The sequence below is a fragment of the Perissodus microlepis genome, chromosome 23 (assembly GCF_051167445.1).
Source record: "Perissodus microlepis isolate ML-2025 ecotype Zambia chromosome 23, ASM5116744v1, whole genome shotgun sequence".
Taxonomy (NCBI): domain Eukaryota; kingdom Metazoa; phylum Chordata; class Actinopteri; order Cichliformes; family Cichlidae; genus Perissodus; species Perissodus microlepis.
In genome coordinates this window covers 32135615-32159656 of record NC_140482.1, presented here as the reverse complement: position 1 = coordinate 32159656, position 24042 = coordinate 32135615, and the positions used below count along the sequence as shown (strand labels likewise).

At 42.3% G+C, this 24042-nt stretch overlaps 1 protein-coding gene across 2 annotated transcripts in view; it reads left to right on the top strand.

Moving 5' to 3' along the window:
• Nucleotides 1-4295: 4295 nt before the first annotated feature.
• Nucleotides 4296-24042, top strand: part of notch2 (notch receptor 2) — a 41195-nt gene continuing 21448 nt past the window's right edge. The window contains exons 1-2 of one of the 2 annotated variants that reach the window (XM_084920568.1): nt 4296-4904; nt 15842-15923. In XM_084920568.1, the coding sequence (XP_084776694.1) occupies nt 4832-4904; nt 15842-15923 (155 nt within the window). In that variant the 5' untranslated portion in view covers nt 4296-4831. The remainder of the gene's footprint in view (nt 4905-15841; nt 15924-24042) is intronic. The other variant, XM_084920570.1, reaches the window with a different exon arrangement.

Sequence of the window (24042 nt, the reverse complement as noted above, 5' to 3'; positions counted from 1 at the left end):
TCTATGTGTTCCTTCTGACATTACTGTGTGTGTCTGCGTGTCCCTGTGTGCTACGTGTTAATGCATTAGGCGACCTTGGGTGGGAGTTGCTCGGACTCAGTTTGCCCTCCCTGAGACCTCTCTCAGATCAACATATCATCAGCAGCATAACGGGTGCAGTTGTTACAGAGTCTTGGTTGCAGAGGTCCAAACTTTAACTTTTATTTTCGGTTTGTTTCTGACGTTTAAAATACTTTTACATTTATAAAGATTTCACAGTTATGTTACATAAAAGTGATATGGTGATATCATTATTTTGGTTCAATCCCAGTGCTTCAACGTGAGCTTAATGCAGTGTCACACAGCATTTTTATATTTTTTCCACAGCAGATTACATTCGTTTCAGTTGTACTTCCATCCGTCTTATCTGAAGTGCAAACTGTAGGAGGTGTCAAAATTAACACCAACCTACACAAATACTAACATTTCAAATATTATTCCAATCTGTGCTTCTTTGTGGCTAAGATGTTAGATCCTTGCAGTTGCTCCGTGATTGCCTGCTTTTGTTTAACTCTTACTTTCTGCAGCTGACAGTAAAACTATATTCATCCCAGAAGCCCCGTTTTAGAAGACTGAGGGCTGTTTGCTTTCCACAAGTGAGAATTCATGTGCATGTGCGGTGTGTCCGGGGATGTATTTAAAATCCTATCAAAGTGCTCTAAATTTGTGTCCTGCTAGTATTTCTCAAATGCATTGCAAACCCTCGTCTTTGTGAACTTGTTTCGCTGCATTAAAGAAACAGAAAAACTGTCCTTCGTGAGTTGAGTTAAATCAACTCAATAATGCTTACATATAGAACTAATATGCCAGTTTGTCGCCGCTCTTTGTGACTCGGGGAGTTGGGAAGAATGGTGTTATATATGTGTACTTCTGGGCAGGCAATATAAACCTTGCAGGGCCCAGATGACACTGCTGGGGCTGTTATTTTCCCACAGTGCAATATAAATAGCCTGCTAGTGTGGGGTGACGGTGAGCACGCTGGGACGCTCACGGGAGGATCCCATCCACACGCAACAGCACATTCCTGTCCACCTGGTCCTGCCAGAGCCCCAGGTCAACTTACAAGATGTGTTCTCATACGCGTGCATGCATCCTTCCTCCTCACACCTTTCCTTCATCACCTGTTTCCTCACCTCTCTCACAGCAAACCCTCTTCCTCTCGTCGGGGACTGAAGTTTCTGCCCACATCACGCTTGGCCACATCGTGACTTCTCACTCTCTGACTCTCTACCTTTGACCGCCGTGGAACGCTGTGACGCACACATTTGATCATACACACTATCTTAGTTTCTCACACAGAGCTGATCACAGACTAGCAGGTCAGCCGCTGCCAAACGCTGCACTAGTATAACTTGTTCTTCGAAACCAAAGCCGAAGACTGCTAACAGCTAAGCTGTGTGTGCTCACTAACTGATTCACCAGCTCAATGAGAAAAAATGTGAAGCCTCAGCTTTATCTTGATGAGTGGTTTAGTCAGAATAAATCGGTTTTGAGTGATTACGAGTGTTTGTGAAATTACACTTAGTATGTTGAGCTTGTCAAGATGTCCCCATCTTAAAATTTTACAACAAAATGAAGCCAGTAAAAAAACAAAAACAACTTCCACTGGTATGTTTACTTTCTCTAGGCAATCCCATGTCTCACCAAGTAAATGATTACACTGATTCCATGCTGATCTGAGACCCTTTTCGACTTACATGGGCATTATCTGCCTCTTTGTTGACATTTCGATCATATAACCTCAAGTTCACACAGTAAAATTATTTACAGTGTTTAAATATTTTGAAACCCTTCTATCAGATTTATATCTCTCTGTAAATAAGATACCATGTGGAGTCTTATCTTGTTGACCCGACGAGTGGCCAATCTCCATCAAGGAGATCTGAAATCTGAAGGATCGCTCTCATGGCTGACGATTTCATTGTAACCTTTAAGACAATATATCCACAGGTCTTTTATCGTCTGGAGGCACGCATGTCACACACGTAAAGCTGTCTGCAGGCTGTCTCTTTTATGGCAGTCAAAGTGGGTCAGTCAGGTGATAATCAACCTTAAATATACCCCCTCAGCTTCTTGTCCGCTAGATCTGCTTACACTGTGAAGATGGCATTAGATAAATGATGCTTCCTGTGCAAATGTGCATGTGTCTTAACAAAGGCACAGAGGTCACGAGAGCTTCATACCTACGTTCAGGCTCATCTCAGCAAAGCCTGCACAAAATGCCAGCTTGTCAACACTCTCAGCGGAGCTTACGGACTGCACTGAGGTTTAAGAGTGCTGTTCTCAATAATGTAATTACACAGTAAGTATGAAGCATATAGAAGCATCCAGAACTGGCATGCAGCAAACACTTCAGCTATGCACAACTGTTGATGCAAGCAAATCAGCTGCCACAGCCGGGTAATGAAAAGCGTATCGATGCCTGCCTCTACTAATTATAGAAAGGCATCATATACACACTTCATACTATCTGCCACCATCAAACATAAAGGCAGTGTAACACTCTTCTTGAATAACAGGCACCGATTTGGTTTCACATGGCTGTCACGCTCGGGAAAGATGGCATGTTTATGGTTAAGGGGAGTGGACAAGATCACGCACAGGCTGTCTCTGGAATAATCAGTCATGACTATCTGTCCCCTGTGTGCAGCACAGCTTTACAAGCCGACAGCTGGAGTCACCCTTGACGGATGAGTTTCAAATCGGCGTGAAGAGCCCAAACACTGATGAAAGCGGCTCTCACCAGTGTGGCAGGGCCTCATGTCTCTGAGCCAGGCCAAGGGTAGTTAAAATACAAAAGACTAATACTCACAAAGTTGGTCCGAAATGTACTGCATGAAAGCTGAAGCGCTGGCGAAGTAACTACAGTCTTTTGTTGCCTGGTAAACTCTTGATAAACAAGCGACCTGAGGCTGGAGCTGCTGATTAGTTTCAGAAAATGTGGTTTAAAACATCAGGGTGGCTAAGCTTTCTTTCGCTTTTTACTGCTTTCTCTGAAATCATGCCAAACTTGTGTGTTAACGCATTCTTTTCTCAGAGTAATGGCAAGGAGGAACTAATCAGTGTTTTCTGCTTATGAGGCACAGCCACACCCTTTCTCACTCCATCCTTCCTAAATTACAGAAGCCCACATCTGGGGTGACGTCATTAGGACAACAGAGCTGCAGACAAAGTGAACCTTTCATGTGATTTATATCACTGCTAGCTTTAATGTGACATATGATATTCTGGATTTCACTAATGGCCTTTAGTGACATAATGAAAGAAATGTGAATGCAGAAGAACCAGCAAACATGAGACGGGGTTTGTCAATAAAAACAGCTTCTGATCAAACGGCGTGTTGTCGTGCCAACACCTGACAGCCAACCACGCATGGAGAGCAAGAGCTTGACATTGGCCGCAGCAACAAAGGCATTGTCAGTACGGACCCCTGAGGAGATCAATTTGCTCTCCTCTGGTTCCAGGCCTTTCAGCAGAGTTGAATAGAGGACAAAGGGCCGCTGGTGGCAGCAGGAGGCTCGGCAATATTTCTCTAATGGGGTGTAAAGACAAACAAATCATTGGGATGAGACACTGCTTTGTTATTGTGATGAGCCTGTGATTTACACCTGGATCATTCCTCCTGATAGGGGATAATGAGTCTGGGATTTCTGTGATCACTAACAGGTTATAAAGCAAGTGTGATGGGCCTGTCTGAGCACGGAGGAGTGATGAAGCTTCCAAGAAAAACAAAGCAACAGTTTTAAATCCCCAAAGCATTTATTGCCTTTCAAATGTTTTCCTTCTGGTAGGTAAACATGTAGGCGCCTGGCTATCTGTGTACCTGTAAAACTTGTAACTTCTTATGCAGCTCTTTCTGTCCAATGATACTGATTTTAAATGAGCTGTAAAATTAAAATAATTTTAAACAAGCTCGTATATTTCTTTTTAAAATTCACCTTAAATGGTATGACACACATTATTAAAAGGAGGGAGGGTGGCGTGCAACAAAAAGTGTTTTTGGAGCTCACTAGAAGCCACTGTTGATCCACATTCAGTCTTCGATGTTTTACCTTTAAAGTCGAGATTTCTGTTCCCCAAAAACACCTGAAAAGCGCGGAGGTGCTAAGCCCGGGCAGAACCGCAACGGTAACGAAGAGCGCTGCTTAAGTGTGGGCGTTCACAGACGTACCTGGAAAAAACGTGCAGCACCCGGGGAGGAGAAAGAAAAGAGAAGAAATCATTGAACGGGTTAATTTTGAGTCATAGCAGACTTCGAGAGAAGTAGAAAAATGAGAAAAAAAAATTCCTCCGCCGCGGGGACACTGAGAGCGAAAAACATCTAAACCCTCCTCCCGTCTCGTTCCCGAGATAAAACAAATATCAAGCGACACTGTTTTTCTCCCCGTGGTATAAGGAAGCTAAATTTGGATTTAAGCCCCGTGTTTTCAACGTATTTTAGTGTCTTTTTAAAGCTCCGCGATAGACCCTCGCGGCGTCCGGCGGAAGGATACGTGCTGCGCTTCTTCTGCGGTCGTGCCTCGAGTAAGCACAGAGAGGTGGAGGAGCGAGTCGCAGCCGTGTGCGACAACACAATTTTAACTTTATGTGAGTTTTAAACGGTTTTAATGAGACGGGTCGTTAAACACGTACAGGGAAAAAAACGTGACATGATCAGAGTCCGCGGCTGATCTCGAACGTCTGCTTTTTCCCGCCTGAGCCATCTCCTGCCAAACTTTCTGAGAAGCGACGAATCGTCCGGGGAGACAGCTCAGCTTCGGGCTGGCGACCTTATGTGGATTTTACAGAGAAAATGGAGCAGATACCCGTGTTCTCCCCGGGGAAGTCGCTGGCCTTTGTCTTCTGCTTCATCCAGGTCTCTTTAGGTAAGTTTGGCGCTGTGGCGAAACCGTGGTGTGTTTTAGTCACCGGCCGCTTGTCATCACGTTTCGTTGCCTCTGCATCTGCGGACACACTTAGCATCTCTTTACACTAGCTAGTTAGGTGAGGTCAGTTTTAACCTGTTAACTCTTTAAAAAAATAAACAAACAAAAATAAAGTTTTCCTTCGGCTAGCTTTAGATCGGAGGTGAGCTATGGAAGAGGTTTTAATCGAAGTTTGAGGTGACTTGGTGGGGGTTTTCTGGGCTCCTCCGTGGCCTTCTGAGACACACGCTGGGTACCTTTTACTTTGAGTGGACTCTCCTGTGCTCATGGCCGCTGACTTTGTATTCGTTAGATTTAAAATAAAGAGAACGGCTTCACACCTCCATGTGGACCAACTTCATCCCCTGTGCCTAATTCAGGGCGTTATGGTTTGGTTAATGCGGGTACTACGGCCTAACGCACGGCTGTGTCGCACCGCTGCCCAGATGTTGAGCACCGAGCGCTGGAGAAAGAATTCAAAATGGACACTTTATCTTGTTTAGACTGCTCAATTAACAGAGTTGTGTCAGCACACACTGACGGTAATACGCTTTCTGCGGTGTTGCTTTTCAGCATTTGGGGGTTAAATGTCATGTGAGTGTACAGTGCGGTTGTGTGTAAGAACTGAAAATGTTAATGAAGTTCGCAGGAATGTACGCGCAAAATACATCGACGTACATTTTTCAGTATAAATGGTAATATCAGCATCCCCTACACCTGTCTTTTATTCAGTTTTTCCTAACCAGTAAATTCTTCTTGTTTTTTGGCCACTCGCTTTTCTTTAAAAGCAGTTAAAGTCTCTCTTTATTTGGCTTAAAGCAGCAAAATGACTCTGGCTGGAGGTCTACCACAAAAACAGACAGTGATGCCGTTTTGGTTGAAACGCAGTTACCGAACTTATTACCTGCTGGTTTGGTCAAGGTGATACCCAGGTAACAACAACATAACAGTATTGGCATCGCCCAGTTTTTTTCAGGTTATATTTAAAAAATTTTTACTGTTGTTTTAGAAAACAGTAATGCTTTAAATATAACTGAAATAAGGTTTGTTGACAATCATTTGTGTATGTAAACACAGCTGCATCGTCTGGTTAAGATAAGATGCAGCTCATTGGTGAACATCACAGGGATGTGGCTGGGGTTAGATGGGTTTACCTTCATTCTGAGCTCTTCTGTGGTTATGTTTTGCATCTACAAATGACCCTGATCCTTGACCTTTGGTGTTTCTTTTTTTTAATGAATGTAGTTTTGTGATTACTGGAGTGTGTTTCTGGGCTTTTACTGTGATGTGTGTGTTCTTTTTTTTTTCTTTGCTTAGTTAGTTTCAGTGGTGGCTCCAAGAGCCATGAAAATACAAAATAACCTGCCGGCCTTTGTACTCTTTTTACATCCTTTACATAAAGAGAGTACAAAGGCGGGGGAATTGATTTCTGTCCCACATGTTTTTCTAACCTTTCAGCCCAGAGCTCCAACCCTGCTCTTCTCTCTCTCACGGTTTTTTATGGATTATAGGTGACTTGTGAACAGTGAAGTTACACAAAAGGAAGACAGACAATGTAAAAGTGCTGCAGGCAGTGCAAGGAGAAGCACAGGAATGTTGTTGGTGTTTGACATTCCTCCCTCCCTCTCTGTTTCTCCCTCCCTCTCTCTCACACGCTGTTTGCACCACAGTCAATCGTCCTCGTTTTTGATCTCGTTTCTTGCCAGTAATGAAGCTTCATAATGTCTGGATGCTGTCTTTGCCGCATCCTTTGATGCATGCAAGTCAGCTATTCATGTGACAGGATGACACGTTAAAAGATTTTGATCGTCTCGATAGCACGAAGGTGGTTTCAGGTTAGTTAATTCACAATGAAAGCCTGCCAAACGTTTGTGGGTTGAGAGCTTTTAATGAGAAGCGGGAGAGCACGAATCACAGCTCAGTCTGGGGAAAGGCGCAAAGGTTTGACCTTATTCTCGGTCGGGGCCAGAGAGTTCTCATTCTCGAGGAAGCGTAGGTGCCGTTGTTGTGGCACACGACACAGTGTTGCCCCTGTGCTGCGGGCATGTGGATGGTTGCAAATGCTTGCCCAGTGCAAACGGCAGACTGCTACTATGCGTGTGCGTATCTATTTGCGTGTGCGTTTGTATTGTATTGTACATACACGCTGACAAAGAGCAGCGATTGTACCACCCGCGGTTTACTTGCATCTGACCCAAGCTGCCGCCTGGTGTGAAATATGATTTATCTGCAGCAGCCTGTGCCCAGTGCAGGGAAGACAAAGATGTTTATTGACCAGCCCACAGCTTTTCATTATTTGCTAATCTCCTGCCCTACCTACTCACTGTAGTCGTGTTACTAATAAAGTGAATTGAAGCATCCTGTCGGTGACACAATCCAACTTTCTCACACAGTCTCACTAAGCTAAATTTGCTATCGCTTTATTGTGGTCATATTTCAGATTACATACAGTTAAGTTAGTCATGTAGCTACACAGCTCTTCCTCGTGTGTTTTGCCTCCACGTTATTTGTTTATTGTAGTAGTAAAAAAAAATTGGATAACCACACGTCGGTGGGAACTTCTGAGGGCACTGTCTTCCGCATATATTTGGTTTTGCATTTACATGCATGAATGCAGTGAATGTGGCCTCTCTCTCTAGTTACCTTTCCAAAGAATAGATGTAAATCTATAGACTTGGTGTGGTTATGGTCTTGAAGTTGGTTAGCAGTCAAGATGAAAGTCCTAGTTATGGGCTTGACATCATTGTTCTGCGCACTGCTCAAACCACCAATTCCTACTAAACCAGTTTTGTCTGAGTGACTTTGATCCACGCACATTAAATACACTTCAGGCAAAAACCAGAATGAAGCTTTGTGCACGCCCTACATGAACCACATGCACCATTACTATAGCAGGCAGAGTTTGTGCCTCTGAAAGTCGAGGGGATTACAAAGCGTTGTGTCTGCACTGTTGAGCAGGTTAGCAAATTAACAGGGAATTATTGCAGCCTGCATTCCTTGGCCAACGCGGCCCCGTAATCCTGGAGACAGGCAGGCAGGGCGCATGGAGTAATGAACCAAGCGGTGCACATCAGACCGGAGGCAGAGGGAAACTACATGGAAAAGCTCAGAAACAAATGCTTTGCCGTAACGGGCCACAGTATTAGTTTCAGTCCTGTGTTTAATATTCAGTTAATCAGAAACTTGTTACTGCGATTGCTTCCAGTGTTCAGTTTGCGAATTCTCCACCAGCACGATTGATAGTCTAGCAGTGCTGTAGCGAGTCATCAACCGCAGGTAACTGTTATCTTTACACCTATGCACTAATTACATGAAGAAAAAAAAACAGTTTAAATGGGAGCTGGCGTTAACCAAAATTCACCTCGAGTTATTGAACAGCAATAGAGTGTTTAGGTCACGGTCTGAGCTAAACATGCACTACAGTTTAAAAAGAAAACTGACATAAGGAACAGCACCAGCAGAACTGCTCATAACTAATTAAACAGAGCCAGCATCTTTACCACATTACTACACATGGCACGGGTAACTTGTGCGTTAGTGAAGGCGCCATTAATGCTGATTGATGTACAGGTTCACCGCACAGCCTGCATCTATTTTCAGGAAAAGCTTTGCGTGTTTCAGCGAGACGGTGCCAAACCACATCCTTTGAGTTTTCCAGGAGCTTTACTCTGTAGTACCAGAGTCCAGACCCATCACATATTGAAAACATTATGGTACATCAGGAAACCAGAAGTAACGAAGGATGTCTCAAACAGATGAGCGATTTAAGTATGGGAAACATTTTGCTTTCAAACCTTCAGAAATCAATCTGCTCACTTTGCACTCTCTCAACCTGTTGCTGGAATCACATAGTAAGCAGCGTATTTTTAGAAAAATTCCTAATTAAACAAAATGCAAATTTTCTCATTTAAAGATGAGCTTTAAAATAACTTCAAATATACATTTACTATATGATACGTTTGCACACAGTGGTAGAAGTAGGGAAGCGAGGTCAGATTGTTTTCCATTAGATTCTGAACGATCGAGGGAAAGTCCCTAAATTTGTCTTGTCTGGATTACTCTCCTTGTTTCTTTCTTTCTCTTTTCCCTTCAAAACACACACACACGCTGAGAAAGCGATCCAGCACTGTATCCTGCTGTCCAGCTGTACAAAAACACCTCGGCCCTGCTCCGTTTGCTCAGTTGAGGCTCGTCCAACTTTTCCAGGCAGTAAAAAGCAGCGAGGCAGTTGGTTGGTCAGTGGGATAATTACTGAATCATTTTTTCCCCCTATATCTTGACCTCAGTCAGGATTTTTGTCCTCCATCTTAACCTAATTTTCATCAATTAAAGCAAATGACAACTTTAAATGCTTTGTGCTAGTCGGTGGTCCACCCATGCGTTTCTAATGAATGGGTTCATAAAATATTTTCAGTGATTTAACAGACTGCAGTGAAAGTTTTGGGACAGCTGGTGTGGTCAGAGTTGCATTAAACAATGCTCTGGATGTAGTCCTCGGTAGTTTATTACAGATAGCCTTGCGTTTAAATGTGCCGTAATCTCTCCTGATAAAATACTAAAGATCAGCTCCAGACATCCCAGTTAAGCATGTTACTGTGTCTTCCTGTATGACACCACCCTCAGTCTAAAGGGGACCTGGAAGACTTGAGCCTCGAAGCCCGTGCTTGGTCTGCGTGCTCGCTATCGCCACTGTTTGTGTGGGCCAGTAAAGCTTCCCTAAGGGTAACAGTGTTTAGTTTTTGCTTTGTCTCCCACCGCACATGCTGAGCTAAGGGTATTTTATTGCGCGTTACCATGACAACTGCTTGGCCTGCTGGATATGGAGGCTTGTACAGCAATTCCAGGAAATGGGGTTACTTCCTCACTCAGCGCGAACAACTTCCTGCCCTCGGCTGTATGGGTATTTGCCCGTACTCTGGGACACTCGTTCGTGTGGTGTCTTTGTCTGCAGTTTCATAATTACTTCCCCATATCAATCCACAGCTATTAGCTCAAACTCCGTCTCGTCTCCTCTCCCTCCCTCCGTCTCATTACCTATTCGTCTTCTTTTTCTTCCTTCTTCTCGTACGAGCTCTTTAGGGACCTGTTATGGTGACTTATAAAGTGAGCACCAACAGCCAGACTCCACTTGGACTGTGGTTTTAGGCTTTTCTTTACATAGATTTTTATTACATTTAAGTCTCAACATTTTTAGCTTTTAGGGCTTTCACATGAAAATATAGGAAGCTTAAAAGAACACATCGGTTTGAGAAGTGCATTCTGAACTCGACAGCCTGCTGGACATAACCACTGAGAAATGTCTTGTTTAACATGTTTTAGACGTGTGGTATAAGCTGTGCAGAGCATAAAGGTTGATTGTGATTGCTCAGTGTCCTGCTTGTACAGTCTGTCTTACTTTTCTGTCTTTTCCTTATCAGCAGCAGTGTGTCTACAAAGCTCCTCTGTTAGGTTGCCACATAGTGTGTGGTGTGATATGGAGAGAGTGTATCAACCGCACATCACATCAGTGCGAGTGTCACTTTCACCCCTGAACTACATGCTGTCACAGTAATAGACGGGCATTTTGATTTCGACTGCGACTGTCTGCTGTGGGAGTTGCTCAGCTCACTTAAAAAAAAAAAAAAAAAAATCCAAAAGCAGTTGTTTTGGAGAATGTCCTGATGGCATTAATATCTGTATATTAATATATTATTATCTTAAATTTCTACTTTTCTAATATATTTGAGACATTGTTCTGTGTTTCAAGCATTTTCACTATTTCCAAATCCAGAAGTGAGATTTCTCTCTTGGAGGCTGTGTTACACATTGTGTGACCACAGCTCGTAGTGGCATTCTCATGTTAAAAAAGTTTGTGACACTTCCACCAGAGTCGAGCCAGAATCACCAATGCTGGTGATTGCTGCCACTGTAATAAGCCCCGATTGTATCACTGCTCCCTCGGCCACTGTTGTGTTTATGTCTGACTCTTCACCATCGTGACTGGTGTCACCGTGACAGAATGCTGCCAGTGCCTGAAAAAGGCTTTTAACAGACTAATTAGTGTCATCTGAAGGTGACAATAATACTAAAAGACGACTGTGTCAGCAATGATGAGCTTGCCTTTTCTCAGCACCCTAAGTACATTGAAAACTCTAAAAGTGCGGTGCAGTTTTAAAGGCAAGAGTTTTCTTATTTTAGAACATAGCAGCACACAGCTTTACTGGTACAGGGCCAACTTTAAAAAACCTGACAGCTGACAGAGTTATATTACATCATGACATCAGGTAATTGTGAAATCGTTTTTTTTTTTTTACATCCTGTTTACCACTATAATCACAGCTGGTTCAATTATGGATGAGCTCCTTTCATGGTTGATAAAAGCCTCTAAAATTCACAAACCTGGCTTTTATCTACCCCGTGAAAGGGCACAAGTAGCTGTTTTTCCCAGGTTAAGTGAATTTGCAGTAGTCCGTGTGTATTTATTAGCCTCTCGTTTGACTGTTACTGATGAAAACCGGATGCCTTGATCAACATGCAAATTTTTTCGCTGCAGCACTGCATGTGCTCAACTAGAGTGTGCACAAAATACCAAGAGATGATAATTGATTTGCAAAAGGCAACAGGTAAATGATGTTATCGTGTTTTTTGAACCAGTGGAAGAATTACTTAGATTGAGCAAAGCTAAACCAGACCAGAATCCAGGTCTGTTTAAAGAATTCAATTGAACAAGTTTCAGTTCACAATAACAACATCCAGAGTGCACATTACCCTTTTTTGAGACAGCTGGCACTGCTGTTGAGAAATCAGCTTTGTTCTTTAGGCTGAAATGTTTGAAATGGCTAACACCAAAAACTTAGGAGGCTAACATAATGTAACTGTAGCATTAGCAGGCTACTCTGTAACACGCGCTAACATTTAAGTCTACCTTTTGAAACAACTTTTTAAGAAAGGAGTTTGGATAGTACTGACTACTATTAGGTAATAATACTATATTTCTGGTATTGTGCCATTCCAATAACAGATCCATTTTACAAGTTTAAATAAGGCTGTACTGTGTGCTGCACATAATACAATGAAAGCCAAAATGCAACTTATTTCTGTGCAGCCTCCTACAGTTTTGAGTGTGCAATGATGTTAACATGCTAAAAGCATGAGGACAGTCTGAAGAATAATCTTCACAAAGGCACCTGTACAGAGTCAGCTTCCATCACCAGGGATCACTCACAGCTCTGTTTCAGTCTTATCACACTGCACAGTCTATAAATCTGCTTTTGTACTCACTCATGCTTTGCCGTCTTCTTTAAACACTCACTCACACACGCGCATGCACACACGCACGCACACACACACACACACACACACACACAGTTTGAAGATAAGGTAGCAGCAAGTGAGAAAATGAACAAGGGCTTTTGTTCCAAGGATCCAAATAATCACGAGCATTCAGTCAGGTAACTTGTGTGTTCCTTCACAGCTCACCACATCTGGTGGTAGTTTCACTGTTGACTTTGTCGATCGAGTCTTATCAAGGCTCTCATTCCTGGGAAATGTTCCTGTCCATGGATCATTGATAGTAAAGTGTGAGAACGACTAGGTGGAAGGGATACAATGTTACCAGTCTGGAGTACAATACACTCATCAGTCATATGAATGTGTGTGAACCAATTGTTTTTATTTTGAAAACAGATTGCTAAACTGTTTTCCAACCTTCCCGTCCGGGAATTGGTAACCTGTGTAGCGTCGGGTAATTCAGCTGTGTGTGTGTGCGCTTTTTAAAATGGCGTAATAAGAGGCAGGCTGTCCCAAATCTGGTAAGATCATTGCATCTGGCATTACGACAGCTTGTATGGGAAGCTCGTCAAACCAGTCGGAGGATGAGAGCACAGTTTTCCGGTCTTTGCTCTCATGCTTCCATTCTTTCATTCCATCTGCCTTCATACACCCGTCTTCTCAGCTCATTATCCTCTATTCACTCAACTAAAGAACTAACCAGCAAAACACAGTAAAGCTATCTGCTAGAGGACTAGTATCCGGTGTTAGCGAAGTGGAAATCTTTGTAATCATTTCTATAAAAGCAGATAAAACATGACTTTTACCTCACATTATGACTTAAAAGTGATCAAAACAGAAAAAACCCTAGGGTCACATGTCTTAACCACATAAGTGTGGATTATCTTCATTGTGTTAATATGTATGCATGATTTTTAACCAGGGCAAGCGCAGACGCTGTGTGTCAACAGAAGTGGTCCCAAAATAGCACGATATAGTCTGTGGTCTGTCATACAGCAACAGCAGTCTGATATCAACTCACATTGAAGTGCAGTGGATGCCTGTGCAAGTGTGCATATCGTGGGTAGCATGTGTGTGTGTATGCCTGCTGGGATTATAAATTTCACTGTGGTTTATGTACGATATCCCCGTGTCTAATGTGCTATGTCCATCAGCCTCACTCTGAAGCACAAGTCTCCTGGACCAGACAGTGAATGCACAGCACTTTTCAAATAAGCTGTGTGCCAATTTATCAATAAAATAATCATAATAAACAGGATTAGCTGTCATTACGGCCTTCGTGGCTTTTTAACTTGAGTGACACTGTGATTAATCTAGACTCAGGAAATAACACCACTGCTGAGCGCACTTCCTGTAATGCAATGACTGTTTTGTGAAGACATTGTTGGCGTTTCTTCTAAATCAGCTGACCTACCCTCAGTTTTGTAAAAAGAGCTCTGTTCTGCAGAGTGGGGATGCATCGTATAACCACCAAACATGTGAGACTATAAATGAAGCAAAGTGCTAAGAAACATTTATACAAGTGCTTCTAATAATTTATGACAGTTCTGCTTAATTAATTACAGATGTTAAACAATGGCCTCCTTGATTTAGCTAGCATATCACATTTGCAAATAAAGGCAGAGACCACCACACTTCTGTCTGGCATGTTGGGCTGCCGTGGTGTGCATGAAGACCTCCTCAGCCATGTGTCTCTGGCGGCTCAAAGGCTGCACAATGGCTGATGTGTCTGGTTATGAGTGTCTCACTAGTGTGGAGAGAGATGGTCTTTGTTGTCTTCATCAACGCTCATTTTTGTGTGTCTGTGACCACTGCCTGATTTCAGACTGCCTCCGCATAGCTGGAGAGATGAGTTGCGAGCCCCTTATGTCTCTGTAGCAGGGCAGGAAGGAAAAAAATTGCAGTTCTGCTTGGAGGGTTTCCCTCACAGGGGAGAGTGTGCGTCTGTGGTGGTGTTACCATTTAATGGGGAGAAACCTGAACGAGTTTTAAATACTCACTTTTGAATTTTAAAGAGTGCGAGCGAAGCCGGGGCTCCCCACCTTTGAGGAACATTTGAGTCATTTAACAATGCTACTTCTTTGATGTGCACAAAAATATTTTTTGCTTTCATGTCATTTATTTATTTCTGTATTTAGACACAGTCATAAACAGGAAGTCATGAATGAAATTATGTACAGCAATCCCATCATTGTACCAACACATTTGAAAGACAAGGACTTATAGCAGTACAGCTAATCGTTAACTTGTTTTTTCTCAAAGTTGTGATAGTTATGATATTAATGGAAAACTCTTGACACTTAGAGTACATCTGGGTCAGCTCCTTAAAAATACCCCCATAGAAGGGGAGTGGACACTCCTCGACGGAGTGGGTTTGCCTCAACCATTAGACGTGGGTGGTTATGGTAAGAGGTGGCGCTGGGACGACCTCAGTGAGTCCAGCCAACGCCTAGTCATGTTTTTGAGTGATTCCTTCCTCAAAAAAAAGAGACATTAAGTCATTTAAAAAACAAACAAACCAAAAAAAAACAAAACCCCAAAACGCTGCCATGGTGGCAGGTCATTTATTTAGAACGGTAACATTATATTGTTTTGTCAAGATAAAATCTGAAATGTTAGGATGCTTACTGAGTAGCATGCTAATGTTACAGTTACATTATGTTTGTATAAAGGTTTAATGTTAGGCCAAGGTACAAAAGTGATTTCACAGCAGCAGCCGTGCCAGTCTTCTCAAACAAAATGATAACATAAGCAGGATAACACTTTAATGTTTTCACTGTGAAATTACTCAATTTGAATTCTTTGAATGGAACCTCTATGTTGATCCTTGCTTCATTTAATTGGAAGAATTGCCTCCCATGGTCCAAAAAAACCACAGTCACATTGTTTTGCAAACCGGTTATTCCTCGGTCACCCCCATCCCCTCACATACAAAGTATTTCTGACTCTCTCATCAATGACTCAGAGGAGAGTTATGAGTGCATATGCTGCCTGGAGCGGCGGTCCCCAACCTTTTTTGTGCCTCGGTTTAATGTCAGGCAATATTTTCACGGACCGGCCTTTAAGGTGTTGCAGATAAATGCAACAAAATAAAATGATACGACTAAGACAAAAACTGTGGTATTTTGTAAATATAATAATAAATGCGAATTCACTGTGAGATTGTGTACCCTTATTCACCACGTCCTCCTGAAATGCGCCAACAACATTGAGAGTAACATCCTCCTCTCTGCCCTTTAATGCTCTCTGGATGCTATGGTAACGTGTAAATATTTCTTTCAAAATAAGACACACAGACTCACGGACCGGTACTGGACCTAGAGTACCAGTACCATATCTGGGGATATGACTCTGGGGTTTGTGGGAAACTGAGGATTAGACATGTTTCTCCTTTACCTGGCAAGATTTTAGAACATTTATTTTCAGCCTATACATAAGTTCACATTTCACTGAGAAAACTGTTACTACTCTTTACTCTTATAATATGAAGATGTTGCACATGCATGATAGATGACAACACAGATTGGTTTATAAGTGGATGGTCTGGCTTAGCATTGGCATTTATTTAGAAAGTGTTGTGGATATGAAGTGCCTTTCTGGTCTTAAAACTCTGCTCTTGTCTCTTGCAGCCCTGCAGTGTGTGGATGATAAGGCACCTTGTGTAAACAACGCTACATGCCTGAAATTCAGCAATGGCACTGAGTACTGCAGGTAAGATCCACTGGCCGGGCCTGCAACCAAACACAGCTACACCTTTAGTTTAAGTCATGCTGCACACACTTTAACAACACTCAACAAAAAGCGTGAGCACAGCAGTAGATATGCCTCATAAGGGGGGACTGTGGGATGTGAAAGCCAAGGCAGGAAAAAAGGGGGTTTTAGATCAACCCCAGCCTATTCATGGGACCATGAGGTTTTGCTCAGACACGACTGGGGGAATAAAAGACCGCTCTGTCTGACAAAGTACTGGGAACAATACCAACACACACATTTCCACCTCCAAGATTTTATTTCTGGGACATTTCAGGGGTTTTGTTACTCTCTCTTGTGTTTCTGTAGAATTGATCGCTCCAGGCTCTGCCAACACATTTTACTGCGCACCTTTCTTTTTTCTTTTTTTTTTGATTTGAGTGGGATGTCAAGGTTGGTAACATTTTTATTACAGGAGAATAACGAGGACAAAAAAATTAAACTGAAGCTTGAAACGACCTGTGAATGAGTCTCCTCGTAGCCGTGGTGTAATCAGACCAGAGAAAGGCCCACAACGTAAAGGAGTCCAGTGGGCCGCTTGAGCTAAGCCTTCCACTTTCTGACAGCATAGGGTAGTTTGTAATTAAGACTGTGTAGTCTTTTTAATTGCATTGCCACTCCCAAGCCAAATTCCAAACACACATGCACCATCGCTGGTTCTTGAAGCTGATCATATTTCATTAAATGTGATGAGAATCCTGCTGTGCGTCTGTTCCCAGAGTTTGTGGAATTTAAACACTGCTACTTGTGCAAGAAGGGACGACAACAAAAGCAACATTCCTTAATGTGTTTGACCTTTTTTTCCTGTTTGCTTCAAGGACAGATACACATTATTGCACAGGTGCCAATCTCTGTGTACACTAGTTTGTTAGTGCTTTGTGTTAATGAGAAAAGAGACGCATGCAGAGGGGATGTGAGGAGATATTGCTACATCGAAATATTATCTAACATCTAAAGACAGGCTGTTTTTAGTTTTACAGATATTTCTCAGATGGAGGAAGAACATCTAGATAGTGGTGGTCAGTGGATTTTTACAAACTAGGCTTAGAAAACAAAACCAACCAACTTCAGAACTGTCGTTAATATGCACAGAAGGTAATACGGCTTCATTTAATTTGTCCTTTCTGCTGCTTTTCATTGGCATGTGTATCTTAAATCATTTGCAGCCTTTTAAGGCTTGACCACATCCTTTTAGGTTTTATTTTTATGATACTGTTTATTACTTTACTGCTATTTAACTGTGGTTGCAGGTTATAATATTTGCATTTTTACGTTTCTTCTACAACTTATTCACCATTCCTCCTCAGCTAAGTTTCTCCTTTCCTGACCACAGAGTTGGTATTCTTTCCTCTGATTTGAGTGATCCTGACAATAAGATTAAACTGTAGAGAGGAACATTTCCCTGTAGAGACAAAGAGAGAAGTCTCTCAGTTTAGAAAGTCAGCTGACAGAGAACAGGCCTACTGATTAGGTAGTCAGACAGTTTTTCTGCTGTCTGAAGCCAAACATGAACAACACGCACACTTATGTGCACATAAAGGCACACACTTTCCTCTGTCCAGGCTTTCTGGTCGCAACTGTGTTGTATTGTCAGTCAAAAGGCTCATTGTGCAAAAAATCTAATTATGTCCCTATTAGTCTCCTCAGTGTATTAAAGGCAGCTGGTTGTAAGTAAACAGTCACTCTGGCTATTTAGCTTGGACCTGCTTAATTATGTCACATGGATCATGACCGAGGTCAACAGATAATTAATATGACAGACTCATGCTGGGTGCTGCTGAAGGACTTGAAATATTTGTTTTTGTTTCTTCACTGCATGAAAACATTTTTGGAATATGCATTTCCTGTAGTTTCACAAGCAGCATGGACGAGTAATGGATGGATGTGTGAGTGTGTGGCTCATGAAAAACTCGATCATTTCCTTTCAGCTGTTCTTTTAAGTTCATGCTCTGTGTTAGCTGTGATATTATAAAATTTCTTATCTGGTTAGTTAGTTTCTACAGAAGAGGCATAAAGGGTAGCTGTGAACCTGTCTTTAATTGTCATAACTTTATTACTGCTGCGGTAGTACATATAGAGACATTACAAGAGAGAAACACTCAAACAATCCTGAATAGAAATCTGTGGGTGAGTTCCTTAAAGGCAAAGAGGACATTTGGCCTGCACTTGCTCCCAAAGAGCCAATTATCAGCAGAATCCTGATACAAATGACTCAGTCCTGTCTTTGCATGCATACAGTAGAGGTTCAAAAGAGTTTCAATATTGTAGGAGCAGCCATATCTGTTCATAGTAAAGATGTAGGTAATTATGTTTTATAGTTTTATTTCCCTCACTGTATCCATATCGCAAACCAACTCTACATTTCCTACATCATGATTATAATGTTGTGCACACATTATGTGCAAGTCCTTGGTGGTTTTCATCATGTTATTTATTTATTTATTTCCCATACACTATGGCTTAAAAATACTTCTCTGAATACATGTCCAGAGGTTGTTACGGGAGACTGGCTTCTAGACGTACTTTGGTATAACACGAAACTTTGAAAAACCCTTCTGGTTAAACTGGGCAAACGAAGCACTCAGCTGTTTCTGAAAGGGTCTCATGATTCATCGTTTTTACTGCAGAAGGAGAGAAACTATAAACTTCATTCCGTGTTGAGAAGGTTACTTTCAAAATGTATTCCACTACAGATGACAGAATACATTCCCCAAAATCTAACGTATTCCGTTACGTTACTCAATGAGAGTAATGTATTCTGAATACTTTGGATTACTGAATATATTAATATGCTTTTTACAACTACATGAATGTACTATTGCTCTGTGATTTATTACTATTACTGAAGGTTACTCGCCATACCAATACCAACTAGATTTTAAAATCTTGATGTAAAATGAGTAACAGTAAGGTGGACATTAGGTAAAGTTGCACTTTTTTGCCGCGATCTCGTATAGAAAACTATTCCGCGCGTATATAAAACGGGTCCGTGGCTCCAAACCGTAGTAAAGGGACCTCTGGCTAATACGTCGGGTTCCGTGTCGGGCTCGTAGCTGAAAACTAGCTTTACTTTGTTGTCTGGGTCAACTTTGCTAGCGAGAGACAGAGGGAGGCGTTGAAAGGCTGCTCCAACAGAACTTATTGTTTCGGCGGAAAACAGGAACACAGTGTACAGTCAAGTCTTAATAGCTTACATACAACTGGGCTCGTTAGGCTCTCTTTTTGGCTTCAGTGGTTATTATTATATTTACATGCTTCCATCTCGCGTTTCTGGTCATTGACAACTCGTACTTTTCCACTCACCTTTTTCTCCCTTCCTCGCCATACATAACTGGTATGGCAGTCCATTCTCCCTGCAGCACGGGCTACACTGCCCATGAGGCTACATTCTTTAGGGCTTTGCCTGTAACACTCTGCCTATTGCCTTCATATTAAATACGTTTTTGAATGATAATTTTTAAAAATATTTCTTCACGTCATTTTGTGGGCCACAAGTAGGGGTGACATGGGCCTCTTGATGTGTGTTTTGTTTGGGTTTCCACCAGCGTGGAATTACCAAAAATACAGAGGGCATAGCCTAACATATGAAACAGAAAAAGACCATCGTGTAATCCATTCATTTCAATAAAGTAACTATGTTCTGAATATCACCTATTTAAACGGTAACTGTAACGGAATACAGTTACTCATATTTTGTATTTTAAATACGTAATGCCGGTATTCCATTACTCCCCAACACTAACTTCATTCACCTTATTTGAAAGAGTGAATGTGCATGGAGTGAAACGGTAATTCTCGAACCTCCACACTTCCTCTCTGCACGTGCAGTACTTTTTCAGCTTGCTTCATTTCTGCTGAGATCCTGCACATCCTCTTAATTCTGGAAAGTATAGAACTGCTGCAGTCATGGAAATTCCTTCTGTCCAATATTTTTTGCGTTAAAGAAAAAAAAAAGTGGAGAAAAAATAAAAGAAAGAAAGAAAACTACAGTTTTATTTTTGCTGTACTATAGGAAATACAGTTTAAAATAATGGTAGTTGCTGAACGCAACATCTGAAAAGTCTTAGGATTAAATTTTTTTTTTTATTACCCCCTCTCTCTTTGGATCATGAGTCTTGAACGTGCACATGGTTGTGAGAGTAAGTCAAAGTGGATGGGAGAGGCCCGTTGGCTGGCATGTAGGGCAGGGTGCAAAAAAGCACAGAAGCTGTCTAACCGGTGACACTACAAGCCATCAGCTTGGGCGTGAAAGTCATGAGTAATTCTCTGTGCAGATTTGTGCATGCCAGTGTGCCCGGATAGGCATTTGTAAATGGATGTTACCTGAAAGTATATTTGGTAACAGAACAGAAACCTTGGTCATGTTTGTGGGCCTCAGTGGAGTCATGAGGGTCACATGCCATCTGACTCACACTCTAGTTATTACCTGAGAGGTTCAAGCAAGATCGAGACGACACAGATCATCATTATTATGGTATTTTACATCCGCAACACAATCCGTGTCTTCCGCTGGGTCATGCTGCAAACTGATGAACTCTCCCTCCTTTTTAGTCTCTTTTTTTTTTCTCTCTGTGTTTTTTTGTTCTTCCCCCTTTACATTTCAAACCTTTTCTTAAAGGTGAGGGGAGCGTTACTGTGTTGTGTAGACCTGCTGCCTTTTTGATCTGACAGGTAGAATTAGCCCGCGGGGCAGACGGAGGAAGCGAGAGGGCCTAAACAAAAGAGGATGTCTCTTTTCAGGTAATTTGAGGAGTAGTACCTCGGAGCACAACTCCTTACTAATGATGAGAGAGGGGGGGAAGGGAAGAGTGAAGAGGGGAGTGTAATTTCCCTCTTGCTATGCCTCTTTCATCAAACTGTCACTCATTTATCCCAAGTCCCTACCACTACCTCAGGGATTTACTAGATGGCATTTGGCCTCTTAATCTTTCCATGGCATCAGTGCTGAATATTTTTTTTTAGACTATTTTCCAGGATCGTTATTGTTGAGCTCTTCACCCACTGGCTTTATTTAGTAATTCCTGCATCATCTCCCATTTGTGTCTGTGGGCTTGGAGAGCTTTATTAATGTTTGCTACCTCACATGAACTTTTTTTTTTTGGGTGATACAGACAAAGAGAAAATGTGGGAAAGAAGTAATGTTTTAAAACCACTCAGTCCTTTCTGATTCACCCTTACACTCCTCCAAACCACGCTCCTCGATCAGGCGCACACAGATTTTAACTGCGTTAGGCATATGATCCAAACTAAAATCAACAAACCCTCAAGCTGGAGATTGGAACCCACAGCAGTGATTTCCCACTCTTGCTCTCCCAGGACTTATCTCCTTCCCACAGCCGAGCTAACAACACTGTAGATGTGGTTGAGACTGGAGCCATAGTGATAAGAGTTTCTTTGTGTGTGTGTGTGCTTGTACATGTACTCTGTCTGTGTGTCTCAGAAAAGTCTAGGGCACCTTAAGCCCCGGGCAAGTTCACATGCTGGCACCCATGGAAAGGTCTGAAGTTTAGATTTAATATTTGATAGTCAAGATGAAGCTCAGCGCAGCCCTTGAGTGTGTGCTTAGAGGCCCAAAAATGTCACAAGACGTGCTTCACAGCTTCAACAAAGCATTGTTTTAACTTATCACAGAGTATGAACCACTGTCATCACATTTTCCTTTATTTCGTCTGGTGTGTGAGCAAGTGGGGGGGGGGAGTAGATAATCAGATTATGATGTGGGCTTTAAAAAGCTGATAGTCCCATGATTTGGGACGCCGAAATCAAATCAAGAAAGTGTGCAGTCAGTGTGATCAGTGTAAAATATAAACTGCTGCTGCTTGCACACCATAAGGAGGTTCAAACCTCTCACTCAGAAAAAGGAAGACTTACAAAGCAGCGGGGAATGTAGCAACCAGACCATAAACCCACATACAGTAGGGTGACAAGTGGCCCTCTGTCGCACATTCGTGCAACACCGTGAGGTCAAAACTACCTCAGTTTTGTCATAAGGTTACACGTTGTCCATACGCGCAATATGTTGAAAAGGATCTAGCCGGTGTGACTTTCCTCACTTGTTATTGCGGAAACAAACAGCAGTCAGCAAAGAAAAGCAGCCGTTATCATCTGGCGAAATTCAGTCTGACTTTGCTTTTAGTTCAGCGGTCATCAATCACTGACAGACGTTAGTGAAATCCTCTGACTTTTTTTATTCCCGGCCTGTGTCCCAGTGGGAAGTTTGAAGCAGATTTCTGAAATTAAGAAATCACAAATACTGTGCTTTTGTTAGTGTTAGAGAAGCAATTAAGGGATGACTTCATCTGGAAAATGTCCTGGGTTTTTCCTGTGTACAAAAAATCCCCCCCCAAAAAAGAGGTTTGGCTTTACCCCAAAGGAAAATCACCAGGATTGTGATAAAATATTTTTAACCAGTTTGGGGTTTTTTAATGTTTTTTTTTAGGTGAGGTTTCATTTACTTGAGTAAATGTTTGGTTTTTATTTATTATTAAATGACAATAAAATGAAATAATTTGTGTTAAGTAGGGTTGCACAGACTCATTCCCTCAGCTTTAACCTGAAGTTACTTTTCCCCTGCTCATTTCTAAACGGACTGTGTGCAGCGTAGATCTAAATATGGACCTTTTTCAGGCCGGCAGAGCTATTGGCGGAGAATACACTTTAAACGACCGCAGAATCAGGATAATGACAGAACAACATAGAGAGATCGGTAAATGGAGCACTCTGAGACAGAGGGAGTCCTGTTCTGTGTACCGCGGCTGCTCAGATGAGCCTTTTTGGACATGTTTCTAAACACAGCCTGCGATTTTTACCACGACTCCACCCTGCACCGCACTCCTTTGCTCAGTCCTCGTCGATGTTTTTTGGTCCGTCTGCATGGCCTCCATCTCCTTCTAGCTCTCTCATTACCTTTGTGTCTTTTACTTCCACCTCGGTGGAGCCTCTTCGTTTAATCCTGCTTCCTCTTTTTAACTTTTACATCTGCCTCACCCCCTCCCCACCCCCGCCCGTGTGGCAAAGACAATTTTGGAGCTATTCATGGTTTCTACTCCCCTCATATTTCAACCTTAATATCTATCTTTAAGCGCATTTTAATTTCCCCTTCAACAACAGGCTCTCTGCTATGTGCAGAGGTTTCTGCTGGAAAGACCTGTCCACACGCTGCATTTGCAGAGTGCCAGTGGAAACAAAGTCCTAACAAGACTCATTATCATTCAGTTAGAGGGCAAATGGCCCCTCTAGCATATGTGCTGGAAGCTCACTCAGTATACTACTCATTATACTCCTGGCTGTGTCTGTAGAAGAGCTGTAGAGGCTTCCAGCACAACTTCACCTACTTCCAAGGTACACAGAGCTCCAGCAGCGCTTGCAGCGTATAGAACAACTCGTAACCTTCGTCAAGGTCGTGAATAAAGTTTAAATAAAAACCGTTTGCTGTGCTCTAATCACCAGCAGAGTTCATCAGTTCAGTTTTTACTGTATTGTGATGCATGTTGATACAGGAAAACTGTGATAATGTTATCAGATACACTGGGAAGCTTGGACTGTAGTTTCAGCATTTGGATTCACCTCCCTTCAAAACTGTGATAAAGTTGCCGCTCTAGTCTGAATGTCTGATCTGTGTGCCACAAACACCCTCTGTAAGCGTCTGCATAGCTAGCTTGTCTTTTTTTTAATCCCTCAGCAATCTTGCAGCACAGCTTCTTTTGTGAGCTGAGGTATTTTTTGCACAGAAGCAGCAGCGAGATCAGTAACATGTTCTGTACTTTACTTGTGACATCCATGCGTGCACACACACGAATAAAGTGCAGTGAATAGGCCACCTATACCCTGCCAAAGCAGGGAGTGATCCAGGGATTGAAATGTGAGCTGGTTTATGTGCTCCATTTTTCTCTCTCACACAGCTTCTCTGCGATGGCCGCGGGGGGAGACCATGATGGAGTTATTAAGTGTAGCTGGGACTAGAATAGTGTCTGGAAGAAGAGGAGGTGGTGGGGTTGTATACTTGAAGGTGGAGAGGTAGGAGAAGGGGAATTACCACAAAAGAAAATAGAATTAGAGCGTGGGCGATTTCAGGACATAG